Source organism: Phalacrocorax aristotelis, chromosome 2 (assembly GCF_949628215.1).
Source record: "Phalacrocorax aristotelis chromosome 2, bGulAri2.1, whole genome shotgun sequence".
Lineage (NCBI taxonomy): Eukaryota > Metazoa > Chordata > Aves > Suliformes > Phalacrocoracidae > Phalacrocorax > Phalacrocorax aristotelis.
Window position 1 is genome coordinate 88,384,396 of NC_134277.1, and position 19,439 is coordinate 88,403,834.

The following is a 19,439-nucleotide window of genomic DNA, read 5'->3' on the forward strand; positions in this document are numbered from 1 at the left end:
GCTTTCATTGTGGTCCCTCAGTGAAAGATATGAGCCTCCTTCTGTAAAAACGATGTGATTTCCAGATAAACTTAATAAAAGCCTTGAAAAGAGTGCTCTCCCCAGTGGTGTGGGAGGGAGGGGTGGTAAATGGAGGTCTGTGCTTATTCTGAACTCTCTACAAACGGGGGCTTTATGAGATGAAATAAGTGCTGCTGCTTAAAGGTGAGGGTAACACTGGTGAGCTGAGGACACTTAGACCTCAAAACCTGCAGAGTGCTCACACTTTAAGAGCACTCACTGGTTTCAAGGGCTATGGACGTGTATCTTTGTCCCCAGCCACACGCTAGTGGCAATGATGAACCAGCAATTACACCAGAGGAGCGAAACTGTCCTCCTCAGCTCTGTGAAGGATGTATGCATCTCACTGGCACCTGGGGAACCTTGACGGCCTTGAAGAAAGCTTAAGGATCACCTTGGGATGCACAGCCTGAGGACAGTCTCTATCTCTGACCTCTGAAGGTCACTGTGGGGAAGGCCTTGTGATACAGCTCAATCGTGGGAAGTCCAACAGCTTTTTATGGTCATGTGGCCAGTTAGCATTGGTTTTGAGTGCTGGGTGCGTTGAGATGAAGTGCCTCCTTCGTGAAGATGTGGCATGCAAGGCACTGTGAGGACTCTTCTGTGCTTCCCAGGGAGAGGGTTAGGAAAAGGAAGAGTAGGGTCTGTGGTTGATACTGCTGATATTAAAAAGAGGACCCTGAAATGAAAGATTTATTGAAAGGAGGTTGAATAGTGAAGGGGTAAGCAGTCAAAATTTGCATTGCCTCTGAAGAGTGGCTTAGTGCAGGACTTGAAGGGTTTGCCAAGCACCCTTTTGCAATGGGTTATCTTTTGGGGAGCACGTGTGGAGCAGGGGCACTCCTGCAGCACTTCTTGTACTACCTCCAAAGCTGCCCGATGTCCCTGTGTATGCAGGCGGTTGCCAGGCTGCCCTCCAGCCTCTCTGATGGCCTCCTCTCCTTCAGGCCAGGTCTCCCTGAGGTTCCTCCCACTGATGCTTGGGTGGTTCTGTCAGTGCACCACTGCGTCTGAAGCTGTCCGTTACCAAAAGTTGTGCTGCCATGGGCTGCACCACTCCCTGGGTGCCGTGGTGGAGAGTTCTGATCAAAGAGAAGAGTCCTGTGAAATTTGTGATGGCAGGTGCAAACCAGAAACGTGGCTCTCTGTGAGCTGCGTTTCTGTTCAGGGGGAGAGCGCTGTCAGGAGAGCTGTGGAAAGTCACGGGGGCTCCTTTTCAGAGGGAAGAGTTACCAGTTGCTCCTGGCTGTGGTTTCTGTTCAAGCACATGCCAGCAACAGGGAAAACACTCTGTATTTCATTGTCCTGTGACGCAGCTTAGTCAAACTGCTGAAGGTAAGAATTACCGTTGTGTTTCTGGACGGGTGCTCTCCCCCTCTTCTTCACCTTCCTTCCCACTCCTGCCTGGTTCTTCACTCACTGACGGAAATGAGTCTGCATCAAGGGTTGCCTTATGTCAAGCGCTGCTCCTAGTTATTTGTAACGTTGCCTTTCTCCTGTAAAAGTGTGTATTGCTTTAGTGGGCTAGGGGAAGCTCCCAGAGTCCAGTCTTTCTTCATGGATTAGATGTGCTGCTGGAGGGATGGGAAGAGGATGCAGGCAGCTGTGCCGGCGTTTGCTGCTTTGCCTGTGCTGCAGTAGGTCCGGACTTTTGCTGTCCTGGAGGTTACATAGTGTCTGAGGGGAAGATTTACAAGGAAAACAGGCACTGCTTCTCTTGTCACCAGGCTGGTGGCTTTCTCAAAACATGGCTGGGCTGTTTTTCTTCTTGCCTCCTTGCTCCATCTTATGGAGTGCCTGTAGTGAGGATGAGGTCTCTATTCAGGACCTAAAGGAGAGGGAGAAGCCCCTTTTTCTGCCACCCCAGACAGGAACAGCCCATACAAAACTGACTGCATTGTTGGTTTGTGTTTTGTTTTTTGCAGGGAGAGGAGGTTGCTAGTTTTGTTGCTTGTGAGTACCCAATGGCTCTGACCTCTTCCTCTCCTTGTTTGCACTGCACAAGTGAAGTAGGGCAATCCCAGCTCTTCAGTGTCTGATCGCCTCCTGTTCTCAGTGCCAGTTTCATGTGCCGCTCACCCCCACTCCCTGGGTCCCTGGGGGCTCTCTCCCTGTAGAAGAGGCAGCCACAGGTCCAGCCTGTTTGAACTTCCATCATGTTGACCTGGCAGACAGAAGTCTGACATTGTGGAGTTGCTGCTGGAAAGCTGCACCAGCTGCCAGCTCCTTGCCTCTGCCCTCCCTTTGCTGCCAGCATGGTGGGGCACAGACCTTGCCTTGCTCCAGGAGGGAGTGCTGCTCTGCTGCCAAACGGCTCTGCCTTGCCAGCAAGGGAGCCAGTGGTCTGTGGGAACAGTAACTGCTGAGGAGGTACAAGTAAATTTCCGCCCCCCCCCCCCCCAGTTGAGGTTTTTTACAGCAAGGATGGAGAAAGGTGTTGCATGGACCACATAATGCTGCTTGCAAATACCCAAGTACTTCAATTGCTGCATGTTTTTAATGCCGGTCCAGCTTAGGCTTTCTTTGAGTCTCAACATTTTGTCATGTCTCTTAGCTCCTTTGCTGTCCCTTAGAAAAGGAGCACAAAGGATGCATGAATTGAGCCAAAGTATGTATTCTTCACAAAACTGTAAATATTTTTCTTCATATGTAATAAAGTATTGGGTACGTTTGATATTTTTACAAGTCATTATTTCAAGGCGAAGATTTTCTCAGGTTGTGAAGCAATTTTCTAATAATTGAGAAATTGGCCGTATGAAAAATGTTAGATGTCTGTGTCCTATAGAGTGATTTACTCTTTTTTTCAACAATAATTAAGCCTACTTTATTGCAGTCGTGTGGCATCACAAACTGATAGTGTTTTTCTGTGTCTGCTTTTACAGATAAACTGTTCTTTAACCATTTTTAAGGTTTTTAACTTTAAACTTTTAACCTTGTAAGGTTTTTCTTTTTTAGTTCTTATAAAGTAGTCTATAACAGTAACAGAATCATAGAATAGCTTGAGTTGGAAGGGACCTCCAAAGATCATCTAGTTCACCCCTCCTGCCATGGTCAGGGACACATTCCACTAGCCCAGGTTGCTCAGAGCCCCATCTAGCCTAACCTTTAATGTTTGCAGGGATGGGGCATCTATCACCTCTCTGCACAACCTGTTCTAGGGTTTCATCACCCTTGCACGTCACCAGTGGCAGGTTCCACAGGGCAGTTTATATCCTGGTTGCCCCACAGCTCTCTCACCCTTTCTCAGGTTGTGTTAGCATTGCTTCTCAGCATGCAACTGGCTTTTAGTTAACCAGATTTATCACTTGTAATTCCATGGACTTCAGATTAATGATGAAAAGGAGTTTTAAGGGGGTTAGAGGGGAAAAAAATACCTATATATGTGCATTTAGGTGTTTTCAGATTCTTAAAGTGAGCATCAATGAGTGCATGGGTATAGTTTTACTTTGGTTTCAGAGGAGCACCTAGCTATTCATGAAAAGCTACCTGTTACATGCTAGTTCCTGTATTACAAATACTTTACTTGAAAGTAAAAAGGGAACCTTGGTTTCAAATATATTTTTCTTTATTTGGCTTTAAAGTTGTCACTTTGGCAAAAACGACGAGCAACAGAAAAATCAGCTTTGACTTCCCCCATTTGGATTAAACCCTTTGTCTGTTACACTGCTTCTCAAATCGTTATTTAGTTTTTTGTTCAGTCCTGAAGTGCAATAGTTAGGTTATAAATACCAAACATTGCTTATTTCTGCTTAGGTTCTGGGGTTTTTTTTCTGGTTGGGAGACAGATTTGTTTGTTTTGGGTTTTTTTTTGTCTTGCACAAGCTGATGTGCTGTGCAGGGGCATACTGTTATGCCACAGCTGCAGATTAATTGAGGATCATGCTGGTAAATCACACAGCATGGAATTCTGGCTATAGGACATCATGTTTTCAGGAAAATGAAAAGGAAAATGATTCCTACCACTGCATCTCTATTAGTTTGGTAATGTTGTGATAATAGACCTGTATTCCTAACTGACATCCACTTGATAACATTGCTTTGGGAGAGAGAGAATTATGAGAAACAAGTGGGGAACAAATCATCAGTGCAAAGTAAATTGAGCACAAAATACCGTAGTGATGTGCGTAGTGAATAACAAATCACCTCAAAGCAATGCAAAGTCATAATCGCATTTCATTTGACGGATCTGGGGTGTCTGGCATAGCCTTATCTGTGTTATATTCTTGTGTATGTTTTTAGGTGATTCTTTTTCCAGGTACAGTGGCACCTTCTCGGAGAAATAATATTTATTTATTCAGTTAGTTTAAATTTTATTTCCTTCCTAATAAAATTTTGGTGGGACTATAATAAAAGACATTGCTTTCAACTTCAGTGGTATCGAGTCATCACTGTAAGGCTGTGGACAAGAGCAGTGGGGGAGGAAGTGGCAGGAGGTGAAAACCTTGAAGAACCACCTTGTAATCTGTAAGCAATATGCTCCTTAGAGTGGAGAAGCATTTCTCCAAATGAGATATTCATAGCTTCAAAGTATTGAGCTGATGGCTGGGTTCCATAGAGGAATTTTGCCCATCAGAAGACAGCCCAGATCTCACCATTGCTCAGAATAGAAATTTTTAAATTGCCAGTATCCACAGCCTCGTTCCTCTGTCCCATGAACAGGATACCTCCAGAGGCTTGTGGTTTGTCCTATGTATTTTCTAATTCTTCTAATCTCCTTTTTTAATAGAAGAATGACTTGGAGCATACCTGAATGCTTCTCAGATGTCCTTTGGCTTTTGCCACCTATTGAGGGAGAATTGTGATTATAAAACCTTGGTCAGGGAAGTACATACCCTGTAAATCTCACATGCCACTGTTAGGTAAATACAGTGTCTACTCTGTGCCAGAAACTGGCTGCGTATTTATAATCTATTTACTGGACAGGTGTAGTCTCAGATTAAAGCCTGGTCACACTAGACTTCAGTGATGCAGGGCTACATCCATTCTCCTTTATTTACTTCAGTGTTGTGTAGAAATACAAGGCTGTCATTCATGAAATAAGAAGCAATTCAAACACCTTTCATAAATCTCCTTGTAAATTTCTGCTGAACAAAAAGACAATGCAGTGCCTGAGGTAACTACCCAGTAATGTCTTCAAGACGACTAATGCTTTTGTTAGAGGATCATTCTTTCTGCAGCATTATATTTAAAGGCACTCTTTTAAAAATCACCAGCCCATTACTTTTTTTAACTCCGGCTGTAATGTTTTTTATATAAGCCTGTATACTTTTAGAGGTAGTCTCTTCCTCTATCATAATTTCAGCAGTTTACTGGAGTTTTAATGACTACAGCAAGTATTCAGAGATGTTAGTTTTTACTCTAATGGGTCCAGGAACTTTCAAACTATCATTTGCAGAAGTCAGGTTAATGTTTAAGGTGAACATATCACGTGGTCTGCCACTGGAATACAAATGTGGTTAACTTAATAGTAAAATAACTCTTTACACCGGAGTGGAAACTATTAACTAGAATAGGTGAACCTCAGTAAGGTGTTCTAAAGAATACCAGTTAGTAGCTATTTTATTACTTAGGTTTATAGTGTATAAATAGGGAGAAGTCAAAATCTGAAGGAAAAGACATCCATGTGCTTGATGGCTGTAGCATGATGCAGTGCAGGCTGTTAATCTGATATTGTCTCATAATTATACTTTCTTTATATAACAATTGTGGCTTTCATCCACATGCTCCGTTTTATGTTGGCCAGCTGGACAGGAAACTTTTAACAAAGGGGTTTCAAGAGAAGGTGAATTTGGAGTGAAGACAGAAATTTGGTTGCAGTAGGTGCATCTGTGTGCAGTAATGTGGTCTGTGCAGTTTTGCTGTGATCGGGTTTTATAATCATTACGGTCATTATGTCCCATGCGCACAATGTGAAACCATGTAGTACCACAAAGAGGAAGAAAGTGATATGTATGTCTTGTATAGCGCCATTGCTCAGGGTTGAATTTTATCTCCAGTGAGGAAACTGGCATGATGAACTTTAGTATCTCAAATTCTGAAAGGGCAGTTGCTTTTAAGGGGCTTGGCAGTTGTTGCTTTCTCTGTTTAAATGCTCACGTAACATTCATCTGCATGCTGTCCCCACACTGAGGGATGCATCTCAGAGAGATGAGACAAACTGAGAAAAGATCTTGGCATAACACCTTTAGCAGCCAAAGTTGGCATCTGATTATCGCATTATATGGACACACCATTGTTTTTTCTGCAGAGCAGCATCACTGAAACATGCTACAAGCTGAGTCTAAGAATGGAAGTTGCATATATTAGTGAATATTAAAATCTGGCAGACTTAAAATAAAGTCAGTTCCTGGTGGTGGAAAGGAGTGTTGTGTTTTTTAATACTGAAAACTTCAAAAACATGGCTTCTACCCTCTTTGTTTGTAAAGAGGGAAGAAAGTTACTCCTGTCTTGAGTCTGAGAGTTGGGAGTCTGAAATAATTGAAAATATGTAGTTGCCTGGGGAATCCTAATAGCTTCATAAAACCTTGGTGTCCCCTCAGTCTACAGGGATTTCAGAATGATGCTTTAGCTATATACGCTTTTGAGGTACAGGTTGTATTACCATGATGGACACCCCGTAACTCTGGAACTTGATGGTGAGGGATGACTGGAGAGAAGGATGTAGAATTTGAGAAGGTTGTGGGTGTGGGGATGTGAGCTGGGCGCAACAGACCTGGCTGTGAAGGAGGCTGTGTTCAAGTTTTGACTTCAGATTTCACTGAAGTCACATCGAACACAGCTGCAAATAAATTTTGATTGGAACTCATTTATCTCAGGCGCCATATCAACTGAACAGAAATACAAATTTCTAAGATACAAACTCTATGTTGCTGCTCATTGAATTACTTGTCTACCTACTTCTTCATTAAAATTTACTTTAGAGGTATAAAAATCCTTATAGATTATTTTATTCACAAGGTGTGTACTTTCTTCCACTGCTAACCCTAATTAGGTGATTTCACCAGTTAAGTAAACATGCTTGAACCCATAAATACAATAATTACTAGTAAAGAAATGCCAAGTCTAAATTGGTGATTAAGAAAAGTATTCCATATGCTAGGGTTTAGGCAATGGCTGTTATACACATTCACCCAATGGAACTGTTCAATAAAAGGAAAAAGGTATCTATTTCAAACAAAAAATGAGCATGAAAAGCAAACCAAGACACAGACAATGTGAGAATGTGCAAACTGGAGTGGAACAATATAGAGAAAAAGCCTTCAGTGTGACTAGATACCAGCTGTTCTGTAAACAGAGGACTAGCTCAGAAACCAAGGAAGCAGTGTTTTCTTTCACTCATTCTTTCTGCATTATAGAAAAACATCAGTTTCTAAGCAAAGGAACATTCAGCCTTATTGTAACAATTAGAGTCAATTCTAAAGAATGCTGTTAGAAAATGGAAATTAAATGATATATCAGTACGGTAGCAACTTCAGTTCTTCAGTCTTCAAAGATTGCCAGGTTTTGCGTTAGAAGAGTATTTACTGAACATGACAATATGCAGACCACAAGTGATGTTTCCTTGGTTTCTATGAAGTAAGCTTTTCTCCCTCAGAACAGTGGCGTGAAAATACAGCAATGGTCAGGCAATGATTTTTAAGGTTTTTGAAAGGATCAAATAGCGAATGGGTAATAATTCATTACTGGCGTGCGCAATCACTTTGAGTATGTTTATGGTCTTCATTAGGCTTAGTACTCTGCAGCTGCCAGCGGTGGAAATGTACCTGTTAACTAATTCAGAGATGCACTGTTTCCCGTAGAAGTCACAGCATAGCGGCTAAACAGCTGCCTTTGGGTCTGAAGATGGGATGGGAAGGGAAAGTACGAGCGATGTAAATCTCTTCTGATGCATCTTAAAGAGACATTGATGTTGCCTTGATAAAAAGGCTTCCTCCGTACCATGTCATGGAAACATCTGATGATAAAATTATTATGGAATACATGCTTGCAACAGCATGTAGACACACTAATTACACGTAGGTGTGACATCCAGGTATAACCAGTACTTGAGGAAATTGTGACTAACATGTTTGTGGGTGGAAAATAGACCTTTTTTCCTAAGTACCATGCTGTTCAGTATCTATTTCTTTTGTTTGCTTCCATTTCCCCTGCACAGCATGTTATGTTCCCTTAAAATGACATACCTGGTGCAATACAGAGACTGGCTATTTGCCATGGCCGGCTGTTGAAGGCTCTGAGCTGGGCGTGGTGGAGCTGACTAGAGGGAAGAAGGTTGTATTTGCCCTGATATATGCAGAATACGAGCATCTTTAGAAAGCTGGAGACAGTGGAAAGAATTAGAACAAGGCTAGCTGAGCCTTTGAAGCATGACTAGAAATCCCTGGGAGAGGGAGAGGACATGGAGCTAATAGAGGGAAAGAGGCTTTTCCAATTGACTCTATGGAGTTTGCAATCCTGGAAGCCCTAAAAGGTTGATGTGTTGAGAGCAAAGGCTGAATAGGTGGAGAAGAGCCTGTCCCATGAGGATGCAAGGGAAGATTTCCTAGAAGGTTCTTTTTATTTCTCTGTGGCTGAGTATTTTGAGACTAGAGATTTGATTGCAAGATCAGCAACTAAATAGGACAAAACAAAGAGTATGGAGAAGTTGAGGGAGGAGAAAATGGAAAACAGGGAATGGAAGGTTGCAGCAGTTTTGACTGTTTTTTTCCTGTTTCAACTCCAAGAAGTTATGTAGCAAAGTTGCCAATCTACACAGGACTTCTGGCTGGGTGTTTGTCTCTTCTCCCAAGTTACTAATGATAGGACAAGAGGAAATGGCCTCAAGCTGCTTCGGGGGAGGTTTAGATTGAAGATTAGGAAAAACTTCTTCTCTGAAAGAGTGGTCAGGCATTGGAACTGGCTGCCCAGAGAGGTGGTGGAGTTGCCATCCTTGGAGGTGTTCAAAAAACATGTAGCTGTTGTGCCTGGGGACATGGTTTAGAAGGCATGGTGGTGCTGCATTGGCGGTTGGACTTGATGATCCTAGAGGTCTTTTCCAACCTTAATAATTCTATGATTCTTTTGTCCTCTTTTGGTAAATATTTTCAGGTTCCCCCACCATATATTTCTCTACAATCTTACACTTATAATGTGGAAAAGTGCTGCTAAAAGTAACTGCTAAGCAAATTTATAATTATTATTATATATGTATTACCATACATCTTGAACAGTGTTAGACTCGACTGCTCGTGCTTGTTACTTTGGATTGCTGATTTGCCTCTAGCTTGATTATAATCCATTTTGTTAAAGTTCTGGTGCATGCTCTAAAATGCTCACTTAACATTTAGAGATAAAAAGTGTTTGTATCCCCCAAACTTGATGAATTCTGTTTCCTAATTGACAAAGAATGCACTATGTTATTTTTATGGTGTATTAGATTGGAAAAGTATCCGTTTTATAAATCTTCTTATATATTTGCTACCAAAGAATGCACTGCATTTGTGTCATTTATGAACCTATTGAAGGGTGGTGGACATACCTTGCACTGAAAGGACTTCTTACTGGGATTCAATTTTCAACTTTCCCATGAGAGTAAGAATCAGCTGCAGGCATAAATCAGTGAAGAAAAAAAAGAAGGGGGGAGGGGGTGGGAGGGAAGTAAAGAATTGTGAAATCTGTATGAAAGGCACAAGGAGAAGGTTATCACAGGAAACACAGGAACTGAATGTCTAATATAGAATAATAAGAGGAAAATTTTACAAGGTAATATCCGCGAATAAAACAGCATCAGCCAAGTAATTTTCATCAAGAAGATGTAGCAAGATAAGTCTCATAAATGTGTCTATGCTTTCTGAACCTCTGATCCTGCGTGTGTTAACTGGCCAAAATGCCTTCTGACTTCTACAAAGTCTGAACTTTTTAGCAGTTCTTATGTGAACTTGGTCTCCCTGAGATCCTTAGGTAAGGTGCAATAGTATCTCTGCCTAAATCAACATGTTCTTGCTTTTTGGGTTTTGTTAATTTTTTCTAGAGATGTCACAGATTTGAAAAGAAGATACAAAATCTGAAAGTGAATTTCTAAGTTGTATCTTATTATGAGCCTGTGAGCATGTTTAGCAACACACCTAAATTTTCAGCATTAATATAAAAGTCACTGTATCTTTGTTAATGCTGTGCAAAAGCTGTAGAAAATTATGAAGGCTGGCTTTTCTATATGCTATTTATGCAATCGAGAGAACTGTAATCAGGGCATACATCAGGTCTTTGGAGGGTTTTCATTATAGTTAATGGGGCTTTCTCTTTGGCAAAGATTTGTAAGAACATTAAATGTCTGCGTGGTACCCCAGATGTTCCATTTTCTGGGGATGTGATTTTGGTGCTGCAGTAGTGAAGGGTTGGGATGATACGGTATTTTTGAGGTATTAATGACATGCCAGATTTAAAAAAAGATCTTAAATCTTTAGTGGACAAACTGAAATCTCTTCACTGCAGCGATAGTTATTGATTTGCACAGTGTGAAACACTCGCTTTGGAAATTCTCAATGAAACCCTTCTCTTAACCCAAAATTAAGGTTCTCCTCTTCAGGCATGGTTCTTACATTGAAGTTTAAAATTTCATGAATGCATAGAGGTTTATTGGCCTACTACTGAGCCTGTTATTTACTATAGTCAGTATCTGCTAGCTGCAGCAGAGAGTGGGTGCTGTGATCCTGCCGTCAGTGTGAGCCAGCCTCAGCGCTGCAGGTTGTGGTCCCTACAAGCCCCTCTCATGTGTGTGGAGAGGGGCGCTTGGAAGGGGCAGCAGGATGCCAGTTGCCTTCTCCCTGTGCCTCTGCAAGGCCACTGTGCCAAGTGGTCCTAGGAAAGAGCCGCAGGTGGGTTGACCAGTGCAAAAGGAGCAGAGCAGAACCTGAGAGACTTGCTTATCTGACATGAACCACTGAAATTCCATGTAAGTTTAAAAAGTGGGGGCAGCAGTCACTATTAAAAACAATGCTTTCGCACAGGATCACTTAGGTAAAGCAAGATACAGGATAAGTAAAGTTTTGAGGTCTTTTGGTTCATTGATTTTAATCTTGATCTCCTTGTCAGTTTTGGGACTTCTGAAGACCAGAAGCAGGTCTAGTTTTGTGGGCACCTTTACCTCCAAGCTTCTTGTTAAATTGATGAGGTGTCAAGATGTCCACAAAACTAGACCTGCTCCTTCACAGTCTGGTTGTGACTTTTGGTTTTACCTTTATGCAGAGGCAGAATAGGATCCACCATATACCCAGGGCAACAGTGTGACTTGGCCATGATAGTGCTTCAACCAGGCCAGATCCCAGGAAAGGTGGGCTGATGCTGGGAGAGGGGAAAGCAGCCCATTTCTCCAGAAACAGCACTTCTGCTGTGACTCCTTCCCACCCCTCTCTTCCCTTGCTGGGGCAAACCCCTGACCCTTGTCAAAGTAGTATTGCCTCTTACCCACGCTGAGCTGATTCTGGTCAAGGTGTAGCTCGCCTTTGATTTGAGAGAAGAGTCAAATGCAAAAGTTACAGAAGGGGGTAAGTGTCTTCTATTTAAAAACATGTAAAACGGTTGCATGACCATCTGCAAACATAACTGGTACGTGAACACTTTCTGGTCCACCCTGAGTGTGTGCCTTCTGGATGCCCCTGTGTTCACTGAAGATTTGGTTGCTGTGTGGCAAACGAACTTCTGAATTTATTTATTTTAAAAGACATAATCACTATGGCTTTGCTGTTTTAATAGCTAAATAGAAGGGAGATCGCAATAGATGGAAAGTTTACCATAGCCTAAAGAGCCACACTTCAGTCAGTAAGTCTGGCTGCCAAAAGGATTTGTTTAAGCAAGAGTAAGGTATTGGAAGGAAATGGCTTTGATTCAGTTTTACATGAAATTTTTTGTGTGAAGATGTGTGCTGAAGTTTAACCCTTTTACAGTCCATGAAGGTGGCTGTCGTCAGTTAGACGTAGAAGTTATTCTTAATTGTTAGTTCTTCGGGTTAATTTTTGTTTTTTCTTTTAATAGATCTGGGTAACACTGGCCAAACAAGCTTATTTGCGAATGTTTAACTAAGTCATAGATTTGTCTCATTCTCATATTCTGACTATGGCACTTCTGTGTTCATTGTCATAAAATTCAACAGGAAGTAGCAGTCTGCTAGGAAGATAATTTGAGAAATGAATCAGGGTGACTCAAAAAGCGTGTAGGTGTTAGGGTGACAGCTAGTTTCAGTTCATATAAATACCTATTTTGATAACAACACAAAGGAGAAAATAGAAAAAAGTTTTCAAAGTATTTAAAAACAAACATGATTTCCATTGAACTGTCTTGGAAAGGAGAGGAAGGGGAATAGAGTGGAATATTTTGCAAAGCAATCTACATTACAGCGAGGTTCTTGTTTCCAGCAGTATTACTGTTGTAGGGTTTTTGCAATTCCCCATATAATGTGTCAATAGCTAGCAGCGTATTCTGTGGAGGGGCAGTACTTAAGAATATGCTGTGTCAATATACAATTACATTTTTGCTTTTTCACTTGAAAATATTTCCAGTATTTTCTCTACCTTGGTTTTTTTACTCTTTCTCACAAGGCACCAAATTTTGGTTTTGAACTATGTGTAATTTCTGTTAAAAATGTGACGCTTTTCTTGTGTCTTCCTAACACTGAATTCAGCATGATTTGTGCATGGGATGTTTCAGAATGCTAATGCTATTATTGCATTTTAACTGATGCAGTTTTCTGAAAAGATCTGTATGTGTCTTACATTTCCTTAAGAAATGAGTAATATACTAGCAATTAAACAAAAGCAATACTTGTGAAATGTTGCTATATGTGTAAGTTAACAAAATCATAGAATTGTGGACTGGTTTGGGTTGGAAGGGACCTTTAGAGGCCATCTAGTCCAACCTTCTGCTTTGGGCAGGGACATCTTCAACTAGATCAGGTTGCTCAAAGCCCTGTCTAGCCTGACCTTGAATACTCCCAGTGAGGGAGCAATAGATAAGTGGGTGATCCCACTTACATATGTTTGTAACAAAGTTATAAGGCAGTACCTGTTATTGTAAAATTATGTACTTCAGAACCATAAAAAAAATTTAAAAGTAAGGCAAAGATTGGATACAAATTTAATATTTTCAAGTGTTGTAACTTTGACAAGTACTAGGTCAGACAAAACTGCTAGAATTGTATTTAAAGCTCACTGTATTTTATTTGCTGACACTTTGAGATAATATGCTTAAAGTCCCTTTCGTGGACCTATAATATATTAAATATTTTCTTAAAATGTAAATGTGCATGTTAATGAGAAATGTTTGGGAAATCTATTATGAAAACCTGTCTCTTAAATATGCGGTTTTGCCTACAGTTTAGCATATGAATTTGACCCAGCTAAAAATAGTCCTGGACCGGGCCCGCTCCTGTTGGTGAAAATATTCTTGTTGTCTTGGGACAGGGGGAAGTGGGAGCCACCATGACTTCATGTGCCACTTCAAACAGTCCAAATTTCCTTCTGAGCAGAGCCAGCATTTAATTTGTATTTGTTTCCAGGCCACAGATCATGTGCATATTGGTCCTCTGGCCCTTACAGTGACAACCCTTTTGCCATTAACCGGACTTTGATTCAGAAATACTGCATGTTTAGTAAGAATCATAAAGCAGACTGGATCGCCAGCACACAGTACTGTAACAGAAAGATAATGGGCTACAAGAGAGATTAATAAGATTTTTGAATTGCAAAAGCATTAAGTCAGTTTAAATCTATTGGTTAAGCCGCTCAAAACTGGTAATGCGTTAATCTTGAGCTGTGGGATGTGAACACAGCCGTTGCTGGTGTGCATTAAGACATCTACGTGATCACCTTGTGCTTAGTTCCTTTTCAGACTGAGTTAGCAGTAGCAGTCCTCTAAGTATTACTTAAGGTGAAATATGCGGAAGATGGGTTAACGAAGCATACACAGCAATTTTCCGTAGTAGGTGTCTGGTTTTACCTGCTTTATGAGCACCAGGACTGCAAATTTGGGATGGCTATGGCTGTCTTTCCATCCGCCACAAAGTCATCCATCTCAGTTTGGAATCTTGAGCCTGGTTTGACCCTCCTTCTGCTGGTGGATCTGACTGACTGCCATTCCTGTAAGGACTGCAAAAGCCTCACTCAGTGGTGGCTGTGAATCTCAGCTTGACTATTCCCATGCTGCTTCTGCGCTTTTTTCATTTCAGGTTAGTGCAGTTAAAACCCCAAATGAAAATGCACTGCTACAGTCTGTTTAACTGGTGTAAAGGTCTTCTAGTCTAGAAGTGGCATGTCATTTAGAAATTCACTTGACAGTTATTTACTTCAATGGTTTTGAAAATGACAATGTTTGGTTTTTTTTTTTTCCTCATTCTTTTTGAACCCCTGTTTTATATGTGTGTGTTTTTGGTTATTTTTTTTTTTTCCTCTGCCTAGACCTGGTTAACCATTTCTGTGAACAGGTCCTCAATTTTTTACTTTGTCCCTACTTTCCTGTCGTAGCCCCATCTTCCCCTGGTGTCGACTCCGTACCCTTACAGCGCACAGGCAGTCAACACGGCACACAGAACGCAACAGCGACCTTCCAGAGGGCCAGCTATGCAGCCGGCCCAGCCTCCAATTACGCAGACCCCTACCGACAGCTGCAGTATTGTCCTTCTGTTGAATCACCATACAGCAAATCTGGGCCAGCCATCCCACCTGAAGGGACCTTGGCTAGGTCACCTTCCATTGATAGCATTCAGAAAGATCCCAGGTGGGTGAAACCTTAATTGTCTACTATGTCTTGCTCGTGCAAAGGTTTGTAATTGCAGTTTGCTTTGTATGTTTCTCATGTTGAATACCAAAAAAACTCCCGTGACTGTACATGAAAGGTTTTGTTTGCATAACAGCTTTGTCCTAATGCTTTACCTTGGAAGGCTCTCATGAGCTCTTCTGCGAAATGAAATTATAGGTGTGGTCTTGAGCGTCTGTGTTTTAGGCTGCTTGCAGTCGTGTCACCCCTCAAAAGCTTATGAAAAGTAATTTTCTCTGAAAATGAGAGGAGTTGTATGACTGTTTTGACTCTGTAACCATTGTGAATTGAATTTTCTAGTTGCTCCTTGGGCAGAAGTTGTTACAGTTCCTGGTTTGTCTGCAGTAAATATTCATAAGAGCTGCAGAAAAGGATATTCTGGTATCAGGCAATGAGACTGAGCAATGTGGAAGCAACACGTAATCAGGCTCATGCTTCACCCTGCGTGTTGCGCAGGCTTCCAATGCCAGTACGTGGTACAGAATGTATGTATTACAGCTTCGCAGAAACGGTTGTTGCTGTGCATGCTTTTTAAATATATAGCACAACTTTTAACGTTGGTGTGAGGCATGACCGCCCTCATATACCTAGGGAAGGTGCAAGGAGGAAACTTTATAGGCATGCATACCCCAAGCAGGCAGATGGGTTAGAGAGTTTTCTGGCAAATGATTTGACTTCCACAGTAACAGCAATGAAATGCTAACTGTAATCTTCAGTGCACTTGGTGATTTTGTTCAGTTTTCTGATGGAAAAGAAAGCAGGTCTTTTTGGTAACTTCAGTTTAGACTTGTTGAAAGTTTTAATTTATGCAAGGTTTTTCTATGGCAGATGGTGTGATTTATTTATGTATTTTTTGCGAGCCCCAAAATTTGCCCCCAGCAAAAAATGCTGGAGGTGTTTAAGTAACAATTTGAAAAGACCTCTTCCCCTGCATTAAAAACCAAATATGCGCAACCTGGTCTCTCTACTTTTTTAGCACAATGGCAATTCTCTCTGTCTCTACAGCCAGAAACACAAATGGCAGCTAAATTTTGTGGCATATCAGAAACGTCACTGCTTGCAGCTACTTCTGCTTTTGCAGAGTTTTACTTGTAGAGAAAACTTCTGTCTTCAACTTTCTCCCCCTGCCCTTAGCTTTTCCTCCAGAAATTTGAAAAAAAAAAAAAAAAAACCATAAACTGAATTCCTCCCCTTCTCCCCCCTGCCCCAGAGCAAACATTGGTAACCTGAGGGAAACGGTCATCTTCCGAAACCTTGGTATTTTGATATGTTTGTATTCCAGAATATGAAAGCCCATGGAGGAAAAAGAGCTTTACCTTGTAATTTTCTCGTGTTCAGACTTAAGGAAACTTACATTAGGAGTGCACTAAACCAGAGGAGAGATGGGTGTAATCTGTATGAAATGTTCTTAGGAGAAGCATGATGATGTTGAAGGCGCTATTCCCTGTAGCCAGGAAAGACGTATTTACAGCATCTCTACAAGTCCTAGATGTAGTATCTTTTTAAGATAAGGTTACCTCTGGTTAGTTGCTCTGCTATCACTTCACAACTGTTAATCAGTTAATGTATAGGATATATGCTTGTAAAAGAAGATTTCCTGTTGCAAATTTTTCATTTGCCTGCTTTTTGGTTCTTTCTCATCTTGTGATACAATTTGTGCATTCATGAGTATTGATTTCTATAGATAAAGTAAGAGTGAGAAGGCATCCGGGTATCAATTAAATATCATAAACTCTTTAGAAAAGATCATTGAATATTATTACTAATTACTATTAGATGGATTGGGAATTTTGGACAAAATTTTTGTAAAAGAGGTTTGCGTTACTCTTGATCTCATTCATTTGATCCATGGACTCTGTGTGGCGTCTCTTATTAGGTATTGCTGCCATTACTTGTTCATTCAAATAATACTTATAAAGAAATGTCAGAAGCACACCTGATTATGTTATGCCTTAGTTCCTAGCAGCTATAGTCCACCTGGGCAGACTGGCTTGTGAAATTCTCTGTGGCCTACAGCAGTTGCTGACCATTCACCTCTTGGAAGGGCACTGAAAAATTGGAAAGAGTTTGGAGAAAAGCAACAAAAGCAATCAGGAGGCTTTTAACATGTTGATTTCTATGGATAGCTTACAAAAATGTGGATAAATGACCAGTATGAAAAGGAGGGGACAGAAGACTTTCCAGATGGTTGAAAAAAATCTTATGGAAAGACAGGAATTATTTAGGGTAGCACATGGGAAGTGTAATTTGAAGTACTGGCTTTAATTAGGAAAAGGAAGACATGGCCCAAACACAAGAAAGACTTAAAACAGTGGCTGTTTTAAGTTGTATTGTATTCCTCAAAGGGTTATCATTTTTATCTTGCACAGCAAGAAAAAAACAAACATGTTGGTCAGCAGATGGGCTTTGTCAACCATTAAGTTTTGAGTGTCCTTACAGACCTGTTGCTGCTTTGGTTTGCTGGCTGGTTGGGTTTTTTTGTGACTGACACGAATCATGGCAGGGAATGGCAGGCATCATTTTCAGACACTGAGCCTACCTGTCCAACCAGAGGTCCAAACAAAGGCTCACTGGCAGAGGAAAAGCTGCAAGACAAGAGCATACTAATTGCAGGCTTTTGATTAGTGTTTGCTATATGCCAGCGAGCTCAGGATGAGAAGTAGATACCCAGAAGAGAATGTACTCATCCTAATAAGCAATTAGAGTTCCTAAAACTGAGCGTTATTTTCTGGAATCTTCAGTTCAGGGGGAATTTCCATCTGAAGGCCCAGAAAAATGGTTGGCAGGCACTGAAGTAGTTGACTATTTTTTGCATTGTTTTCACCACGTAGTTTGGATTACTAATACTCCAGTTTTACATACGTGTTCTGAGCTGACATTTGGCAAATTAAATTTTAGCTCAACATCTGTTCTGCGTCATCCAGCTGTCATAAAATGCAGTTTAATGTTCATTAACTTAAAGTTTAGGACACAAACTATTTTTAAAAAGTATCAAGATATTTCTTATCAAGTTTGTGGTAGGAGATAATTTTTAATTTATGCAGGTAGACTGTTAGCTGATATGATCTCATATAACAGGTGGTAAAAACTATATACATCTATACTGGTGGAGAGTCTGAGGATTTATTTAAAAAGGAAATAAGCCCCTTATCACCTGTCAGAAATAAAACCTAAATTCTGCAGATGGAAAAGTTGAATATCAAAGATAATTTACAGATTGATTCTTCAGAGCATTCTTTTATATTTACTTAATGTCCAAAAAGGAAGAGAAATATGCACCAGGCCTGTGATATAAACTGTTTCATGCCATAATCTCATATATGAAAAAGTGGCATAGGGAGGGAGGGAAAGAATACAATATTTATTTTCTAATTATTTTCTTGGGTTTGGTTCTTACTGAACTGTGAATGAGAGAAGTCAGGAGTATTTTAAAATACCAGAAATGTACGTTCATGTGATGTTTTCCAACCTACTTTCAATTAAGAAAGATGAAACTGTCCTTCGCACCAACAAATTATGTAAGGTTTGTCTGTTCCTAGACTTTAGGGGAACAGGGGAGCCCTAGAAATAGAAATGCTGGTATCCACTTGTCAGTCTGTGTGCCTTCCGGTTTTTACTCCAAAATATGAACCTGACAAATGTGTGTAAATTACTTCAATTTTTGAGTTTTTAACCTACTAAGAAACCATGTATATGTACCGCTGCTGGTAAATCACACTTGCTGTATAACAGATGGAAAATACATAGTTTTCACATCATTCAGTTAAATTCATACCAATGAAGTATTGCAGTAACAGTCGTTTTGGTTGTTTATGGACTCACTGTGTCTGTTTTGCTGGGTTGAGTCAACATGTTTCCTTCATTGTTTTGTGACTCCTCCTCTTACCTGTTTTTATTTGCATACCAGTATACACACATCATCATCTCCTGCAAAGAAGCTGGCAAGAAGCCGAATTAACAGCAAGGATTATGTGAAATACACTCCATTAAGGCTACCAAAATGAATTGCAGAGTTCAGATGTCCATTTTCATATTGCATTGAATTATGTTGATCAACACTTACAGTTTTTCTTTATGGCATCCCCTTTCCCAAGATACGTGTTTCAGAACCTTTAAAACTATATTTTTAGAAGAAATGGGGTAGTTTGGTTAATGAAGCTCATTCTTCATTATTGAGCAGACTGCAATAATGTTCTTCTTAAAAAACAAGCACACACACACAAACCCCCCCCCAAACCACTAGCAGTAGAATCATGTGACTTTACCAGAGAACAAAATTTTTAAAACCAGCTATCTGGCAGTGGTTCTCACCTTTAGAACTGTCTGGGTCAGCATAGCGACAGAGTTTTCCAGGTATTGTATGATTTAACTGTAATACCCTGAGATGTTTCTGCTCTGTTCTGCACTTTCAGAGTCAACTTTCCATTTCATTACCTCTGCTCGCCTTAATTTTCTCCTAAGCAGAATATGATGGTGCTGTCTATCTTCTAAACTTCTAAACTGGCTCTCTTTCCACTGATGAAAGGAAAGAAATTAGACCAGAACTTTTTGCGTGAACTACAAGATTCTTTCTCCCCCCTTCTTTTCTTTCTTCC

The 19,439-nt window shown here is 40.7% G+C and overlaps 1 protein-coding gene across 8 annotated transcripts in view; it reads left to right on the plus strand.

Annotated features, from left to right (window-relative positions):
- Nucleotides 1-19,439, plus strand: part of CTNND2 (catenin delta 2) — a 686,661-nt gene that overhangs the window by 417,285 nt on the left and 249,937 nt on the right. For all 8 annotated transcript variants that reach the window (XM_075084268.1, XM_075084265.1, XM_075084267.1 and 5 more), the window contains one exon: nucleotides 14,553-14,805. In XM_075084268.1, coding sequence (XP_074940369.1) covers nucleotides 14,553-14,805 — 253 coding nt within the window. The remainder of the gene's footprint in view (nucleotides 1-14,552; nucleotides 14,806-19,439) is intronic.